This window comes from Eublepharis macularius, chromosome 12 (genome assembly GCF_028583425.1).
Source record: "Eublepharis macularius isolate TG4126 chromosome 12, MPM_Emac_v1.0, whole genome shotgun sequence".
Classification (NCBI taxonomy): domain Eukaryota; kingdom Metazoa; phylum Chordata; class Lepidosauria; order Squamata; family Eublepharidae; genus Eublepharis; species Eublepharis macularius.
Genome location: NC_072801.1, coordinates 51,594,780 through 51,603,103, shown reverse-complemented (window position 1 = coordinate 51,603,103; position 8,324 = coordinate 51,594,780). Strand labels below are relative to the sequence as shown.

General features: G+C 39.0%; 2 protein-coding genes across 2 annotated transcripts; both read right to left on the bottom strand.

The window, feature by feature from the left end:
* Window positions 1-239: 239 nt before the first annotated feature.
* Window positions 240-1,211, bottom strand: LOC129339268 (olfactory receptor 10A2-like). The gene has a single exon (XM_054993859.1). It carries the CDS (start codon window positions 1,209-1,211, stop codon window positions 240-242), a length of 972 nt encoding a protein of 323 aa, XP_054849834.1.
* Window positions 1,212-4,466: 3,255 nt separating this feature from the next.
* Window positions 4,467-5,438, bottom strand: LOC129339267 (olfactory receptor 1020-like). The gene has a single exon (XM_054993858.1). It carries the CDS (start codon window positions 5,436-5,438, stop codon window positions 4,467-4,469), a length of 972 nt encoding a protein of 323 aa, XP_054849833.1.
* Between the last annotated feature and the right edge of the window lie 2,886 nt (window positions 5,439-8,324).

Here is an 8,324-nt window from a genome sequence, read left to right as displayed (position 1 = left end):
GGTAAATTTAGATGTCCAATCTCAATCAAACTGAGTCAGACCATCATGAGAGAAGACTCAAAAATTCTGATAGAAAAAAAATTATTTCAGGGTTTGCATATAAGTGCAAGTAGTCCCTTATGCTGGTGCATTCCTGTGCTTCATATTTGGTCCTATGATCTCAGTATGCAATGCAAATTTTTCATAACTAATCCAAGTTTTATTGAACCCTTTTAAAATATTTGGATAGGTGACAAATATTATTGAATAGCTTTTACCCAGTTTGAGAAATTTGCAACTTTACCTAGCAATTTAGATATGACTTCCTTAACCTCCTTATTCCTTAAACTGTATACAATAGGATTAAACATAGGAGTCAGAACTGTATACAGCAAGGAAAGGATTTTGTTTAATTCCACTGACTGAGTTCCTAGAGAGATAATGTATGTAATTCCTAGAGTTCCATAGAAAATGGTTACAATGATAAGATGAGAACTACAAGTGGAAAAGGCTTTTGTCTTTCCAGAAGATGATGGGATTTTGAGAATAGTTGATATGATATGTATGTACGATGTGATGGTCAAGAGAAAAGGAAACAATGATACAGTAAAGCATGCCACCAAGATGGCCACTTCTGCTGGGTGGGTGTCAGAACAAGACAGCTTCAACAAGGGTGTCAAGTCACAAAAGAAATGATCAATCTGATTGGGGCCACAAAGGGCTAAGGATATGGATACAAGGAAGTTCAACCCAGCAGCTAATAGGAAACCCCATAACCAGGTGCCAGCAGTTAATTTAAAGCAATAGTTCCAGTTCATCAATTTGACATAGTGCAGAGGACTACAGATGGCAAGATAACGATCATAGGACATCAGTAACAGGAGAAAACATTCAACAGTTCCCAGGGCACAGAAAATGTACAATTGTATAAAACAACCTGCCAGTGAAATGGTTTTCTCCTTTCTCAGTAAATCTACCAGCATCTTGGGGGTAATGTTTGCAGTGTACCATATTTCTAAGAAAGATAAGTTGCCAAGAAAGAAATACATGGGTGTATGAAGCTTCTTACCCACTGACACAACTATTAAAATGAGAAAGTTTCCTACCAATGTTATAATATACACTGCCAAAAATAATGGAAATATTAAAAGCTGCAATTCCTGGAGGTTCCCAAAGCTGAGGAGTATTAAGAAGTTCACTGCTGTTCCATTGTGTTGCTGAGAATTGTCCATTAGGTAGACCTAATTTGGAGAGGGAAAACCATTGTTATTAAAAGAAATTAAATATTTTATTTGAAGCAAATGCATTTATTAATGTATATAAAAGTCAATTAGACATTATAAACAATTGATAATTGTAAAGGAAATGAAAGGAGAAAAAGCAGGAAAAAATTAAAAGGAATATGAAGAATATGTTACCTTTTATATCTGTCATCCAGCATCTGTAAATGTATATTCTTCTTCCAACAGGTCTTTTACTTCTTCTGCCCCTGGTGTTGTCCTATTACATGGATTCTGAACTCCCCAAGTTTCCATTGTTCCTTGCCTCTTCCAACTCAATGATACGAATTTGCCATTGTTATATTATCATAGGCATTCCCAATCCCCAAAACTTTTTCCTTATTTAATTGCATGCAATGGCTGATTTATATACATGTATTTAAATAACTGTATCCAACCAATCTATAATTTCAATATGTATATAGCAAAGGATTACCCCAGGGATTTGTTACATCGAGAAAGAGATGTTTATACAATAAAGCTCTGGAGAGCATAGTCTTTGAATGTGGTAACTAGTTTTGTTTTATTTTTTTAAAATGCTGATCATATTTGAGAACTAGTGTGTTATGACGGAAAGAAGAGTGATGAAATTAGACCACGGAACCCCACGTGTAATTTCTTCCTAGGTACGATGTGCACAGTTTGATCTTATGGCAATCACTATTTCTTACCCTTTCCTATATTACAAAGCTCAGGATAAAATGAGTAGGTGAACCCATGTATGCCAGCTTGCATTCTTCAGAAGAAAGGTAGGATCAAAAGGTCATAAATAAATTATAGCAACTTCAATGGGCAAGCAATATTTGGCAGTTTTCCAAAGTCTGAAAGTTCACAGAAATTGATGGGTTGGAAGATGGGAGACAATTGAAAGCCATATTTGAAGCCAGCTGTCTGGTGGTATGTTTCTCCTTGTATTAGGTTAGATCCACCAGCTTTTCTGCTGGTGAAAAGGGGAAGAAAGTTTTACCTTTGACTACCCCAAAGGCTGTTTTGGGGATCATGGGACTAGCATGGTTAAAGCCATGTAGGGTGGGGACTTGTAACATTCTGCCAAGTAACTATCAAAGACTTCACTACTTGAGTCCAGGAACTGCATGAGTTAAAACATTTTGATAAGCTACTAGTTCATTCACTATTACATTCTTTGCCAGGTTCTCTACAAGCACCTAATGTTTATAGGATTTTAAGGCTAGGCCCGGCCCCACCCCCCTTCAGAGAACAGCTAGCTAAGTTTGCTAGAGGAACAGCAGAACACAGCAGAGAAGATATTTCAGCTTCAAGACCATGAGGCCTTCCCAGGTGAAATAGAAACCGCAAGCTATCGCATTCCAGGCAGTGAGCAGCTTCTAACATCAGAATCACACAGAGTACACAGGGCCTTGCAGAGTATGACAGGAAACATCCTCCTGACAGGACTATGGTAAGGAAGAGAACTGGGCAATCCTGAATTAAAAAAAAGTTGGCTGGATCCAACACAGTTTTTGTCTGTATAATTTTACTTGATCAGTAGCTTTCACATGCTAAGACAGTAACTACTGATTACCAGTTTTGTGCTGTACTTGTCTTCTTCTGACAATTATTCTGTACTTGTATTTGAATATTTGTAATAAAATTAAATTATGGAAACTTTCTATGTCTGCTATGCTGATTTCAAACAAAACCCCTCCAGATTCTTCTCCTACATCTGCTCAAAATACATGGAAGATTTACTGCATAACTGAACACTCAAGCTTTCCCCTGATTTGATCTTCCTGGGTAAAATATATGTAAGTAGAGTGCTGTATATATTCTGAATATTCTGATTAAACCAACAGTACAGGAGGACACGCTCAATTGTTTCTACCATACCAGAATGACACGGACAGAGACATTTCTCATATGAGGGTATCTTCCATCAAGAAGGGTAGAGGGAAGGGTATCAACAGTGCAATCCTATGGCAAGTTCTTTCAGTCTAAGCTTATTGACTTTAATGGGTTTAGACTGGAGTAAGTCACCTTAGGATTGCACTGCAAATCAGGCAAGACTAAAAGCTTTATGATGTTTGGGAATTCTAACACAAAGATATGAAGATGGTGTCCTGCCAAGGGACAGTGGTTCTTTTAGGATTTGAAGACAATTAAAACCAATTGATGGGGAAAGCAAAAGACTTTATTACACAAAGCAAATACAGTCATTACATAAAGACACAAGACAAGGGGAATAAACATACAGCATAACATAACATAAAGTAAAGGAAAAATGCCACCTGATGTAAGCAATGCCCTTTCAGTCAGTGGGGGACCCTCTCTGATGGCGACAGGCACTCCTTCAGCCAAATCCAACTGTACAGCACGCTACTGGCTTTCGTCTGTACTGAATCCCCACTCAGAGGGTCCTTGCTCAGACTTATATACCTTAAAGCTGGCTTATGCCCACCTGCAACATCAGCCTCCCCAGAAGGGTCTTAATGAGAGGGAAGGTGACTAATCAGGGAGCTAAAGCTAAGGAATGCTGTCGGTGTCAAGCTGGCCTTGATGATCTAAGCCTAGCTGATAAGGGCTAAGTGTCTGGCACTTACCCAAGGCCTGATTGCCCGGTCCTTCCTTACTCTTCTCGAGGTCAGAGCTTACCTCAGCCAGAATTAGCACCAGCTGGCAAGAGCTTGCATCAGCAGAAAGTGAAACAGAGCAACAAGACATAATGTAGTATAAGGCACATATTCAAAGGCATAAAAGAGCCAAATATGGCTCTTTAGGCAAGATGGATGGACCTATGGCACCACTAACTCCTCAAAATACAATCCTCTTCCGCAATTTCCAATACAGATGGAACACAGATTTGGAACTTTATCTGGTGAAGAAGTTCATTCAGAACTTAATGTTCATCTGTTGAAATGGTTTACCCAGATTTTTTTAGGTTTGATAGAGCATAATTACTTTTAATTCATTATTTCTGCATCTCAGAAAGGAATGGATCCTATCACTTTGCTCAGCTAACTGTGTCATCTTTCTCCAGTGGCAGGAGTCTTTATTTGATGCAAGTGGCCCTTCTGTTGGCTGGGAAGCCTCTTGCATCTGAAAAAGGCTCCTTGCATCAGAAGGATGTTCCACAATTACCTGAGTGGAGTGGTAAGTATAACTTGTAGATAGATGCCTATTCTTATACTCTCTTTTTATACTAAAATAACAACCCTTACATAGGGTTTCGTTTTACCAACAGAATGTTCTTTATTTCTTTTGAAAGTGCAAGTATTTGCTAGTGAATTTCCTGAGGGCAATGTTCACTTCTTTATTTCTGAAACTATAAACAAGAGGGTTAACCAATGGTGTCAGAACAGTATAGAAAACAGAGAAGATTTTCTTGACATCCACAGTTGAGGGTGAGGATGGCACAATATAGACCAAAATTAGAGTACCAAAGAATGATGTCACCACAATCAAATGAGAGGAGCAAGTGGAAAATGCCTTCTGTCTGCCTGAGGTTGATGGGATCCTCAAAATAGTAGCAATGATACAAACATAGGAAGCTAGAGTTAAAAGAAAAGGAGGGAGAGCACAGATTGTAGAGAATGAGAGATCAACTACTGTAATCAGATGAGTGTCACTGCATGAAAGCTCCATCAATGGAGCAAAATCACAAAAGAAATGGTCAATTTTATTTGGCCCACAAAAAGTTAATTTGGACATGAAGGATATGATGATTGTGTTTACTGCAAAGCCACCAATCCAAGAACTGGAAGCTAAAATAAAACACATCTTGTTGTTCATGATATTTGGATAATGGAGGGGATTGCATATTGCTGAATACCGATCATAAGACATTGCTGATAAAAGAAAGCATTCAGTTCCTGCCAAACAACCAAAGAAATAAAATTGTGCTATGCAGCCACTGACAGAAACAGTTCTGTCCCCATTAAGGAAACTGACTAGCATTCTGGGTAGCAGGGTTGAGCTGTAGCAGGTCTCCAAACATGACAGGTTTCCTATGAAGAAGTACATAGGGGTGTGCAGGTGCTGATTAGCCACTACCAGCAGAACGATGAGGAGATTCCCAATAAGGGTCATGATGTAGATCAATAGAAACAACAGAAACACAAGAACCTGCAGATGGTGAAGATCTCCAAATCCCAGGAGGAGGAATTCAGTGGTAAATGTTTGATTTTCCATCTGGTGAGACACATTTTCTCTGTTACTGATCATTATGATGGAAAGGACAAGTTATTGTCCTGCTGTAAAATTAAAGGTCATATATTAAGTTGGGGAAAGCCATCAAGATTTAACCATCTCTCCCTCTCTCTCTCTCTCCCTCTCTCTCTCTCTCATAACTCTCTCATAATAGTATTAGCAGTAAGAACTACAGTGAGGTATTGGCCTATATTCTATCACTCTTCTCAGTACAATCTGACGCCTAAGTGGCCTTCTTCCAACTTGAGTAGCTCTTCTTCTTTCTGAAGGAGAAAGGTGTCTGAGGCTAGATGAAGGCTTTAGATTTTGATGAGTGGAGTGTTAGGATACAGATCACTAAGTTTAATTGCAGTAGGCATATTCTAGAAGAAGCTATTAACAATAGTGTATGTTCAAGGGAATTCCTGCACCATTTGTGGGGTGAGGGATACAGAATGCAGTTGAGCATTGGAAACTGAGCAGGTTGGAAGAAAAATATTATGACATAAACCATGGACACACATCCCTAATTCTTGAGTTCTCCATAAGACGTGTCTTACAAAAGGCTTACCTTCAAAAACAATGTAGTTTCACTATCAGTGTATTTCTTCCAAATGTTAATCAGAATTTTTAAAAATATAGTCAGAACTTTTCTCTTAAGTAATAGAAAAACCTGCTGATATCTTGGCAATTTGTAGCATGAAAATCAATGCCATTCTATTCCACCTAAAGGTAGTGGAGGTTGGATGTTTGTTATCCAATCAACTAGCATTTCTGATTTTACATGCTTTTTATACTTAACATTGACTCTCCAAGGAGTTTTTTACACAAGTGTATTGTAAATTCCACATGTGCACTATGAATCCCCAAATGCTTAAAACAATAAAACGAACACCAGGAGAAATGTTAATCTTCAGGAAGTCTTAGGTTTCTTTTTATCAGATTCCAAAATTAGTCTATTATATGAAAATAATAGGTAGCCTTATACCATCAGACTTATACCATCAGACCATCTAGCTCAGCATTGACTATGTTGGCTGGCAGTAGATCTCCAGAATCTCAGGCCCATAAGCATTCCCCACCACCACAACCATCCTTTTTAGGTTTACAGACAACATGAAAGGTATTATTCTATTGCAGGCTAATGCTTGCCTCACTGGTGTTCAGGGAAACTTTAATCTTTCAATCTCTGCTCAATTTTACTGTTCAAAACTAACTTCCCAGCTTTGTTAAGCATTTAAAAGGAGAAAGATGTGCATTTTCCCTTTCAAGTGCCAATAATAAAGATGGGAACATGGTTTCAAACAGCAAAACTTAATGGATATTGGAGGGTTAAAAATACCCTTTCCTTTTCTTGCCATTGAGGCTGCAATTTGCTTTTTATGGACCAAACAAGATTTTTGTGTCATCCGTTTGAACCCTAAGATCCTTTTTAACTGCAGATGCAAGGGATTGAGTCTAGGATCTTTTGCTTATACGTTGAACAGCAGTCCCTCTTACTCTGGCAACATCTCCCCATTTGCCTTGCATTTTTAGATAAATACAAAAAAAGGGGGGGTAGAGAGCTTAGCCACAATTCAGCCACACACTACACAACCAAAAGAAGCTCACCCCAGGCGGAAAAATGCAACTTTTAGCAATTTAAATGTGTAATACAAAAAATACAAGGAACAATAAGTAATTCCAAAGAACAGTAATTATACAATATTATTGCCAATAATAGCTGAGGCTAGTATAGTCCCCAATTGCATAGAAAGGGCAATGGCCCTAGTAGACATATATAACAGCCATAGTCCAACAAGCTGTCCCGGTCCAATACATGTCGAAACCGCTGAAGGTAAGCAAATTAAAGCAACTGAGGCAAAAAAGCAAGACGTCCCGGTCCGACGCTTGTAAGAGCCGCTGTAGAATGAGCGGGAACAGATGAATAAGGCACTAAGGCCAAACACAACAAGCCATCTCAATCCGACGCTTGTAAGAGCCGCTGCAAGATGAGCGGGAACGGAGAGCTGAGGCAACGAGCGTAAGCCGGCCAATTCATTCTCTTTTTCTCGTTTCAGACCTAATTACGTCTTTCATCAGGCCATAATATCTAAGAAGTAACATAAAGCAATAATATGCGTCGGAATTAGAGAAAACATGCTATAACGTAAAATACCCTCCCCCAAGAGGACATTAGAGTGGTACTTACAGCATAAATTACAATTGTGAACTCCCAGGAAATTATCCAACATATGCGGAGTAAAGGGGGGTGGGGTAATACAAACGCTTAAATATATATAAGGGTGGGACCTTAGTAACATACACGCGTTCATTTTAAAGACACAGTACAGCAAATTAATATTCACAAGGTAGGTAACAATTTGTATACAAGATATTATTCAGTAGCATTTATTTCGACCGCCAACCAGAGGAAGGGGGAGGGGGGAAGAGGAAAGGAGGGAGGGAGGAGAGAAGGAGAGGAGGGGGAGGGAAGGAAGGGACTAAATGGGCAGGGTACTGACAACCGGGGAAGAACAAGGATGGAAGGTCATGAAAAAAGATCATAAAAAGGAGGAAAGTTCCAATTGGTTATTAAGGCCATGCGGGATCATGGACCGAAGTCTAATGATCCACCTAGTTTCAGCCTGGAGGAGAAACCGATTACGAATTCCCGGTCTAGAAACAACTTCCAAAACAGAAAATCGGAAGGGTCTGTCAGAAACATGTCTAGTCCTAAGATGTTCATACAGTGGAAGGTCCACGCTTGGATTTTTACATCTAGAAATATGTTCTTGAACACGTAATCGCACTGGGCGGGTGGTACAGCCAACATAAAGCTGATCACAATCACAAATGAGGAGATACACTACATTATGAGTGCTGCAGGTGGAAAAGAATCTGGAATAAAGATATTTTCCTGATATTGGATTTTTGACAGTG

Coding starts and splice junctions, on each gene's coding strand:
- LOC129339268 (XM_054993859.1), bottom strand. CDS start 1,211: ATGGACAATTCTCAGCAACACAATGGAACAGCAGTGAACTTCTTAATA.
- LOC129339267 (XM_054993858.1), bottom strand. CDS start 5,438: ATGATCAGTAACAGAGAAAATGTGTCTCACCAGATGGAAAATCAAACA.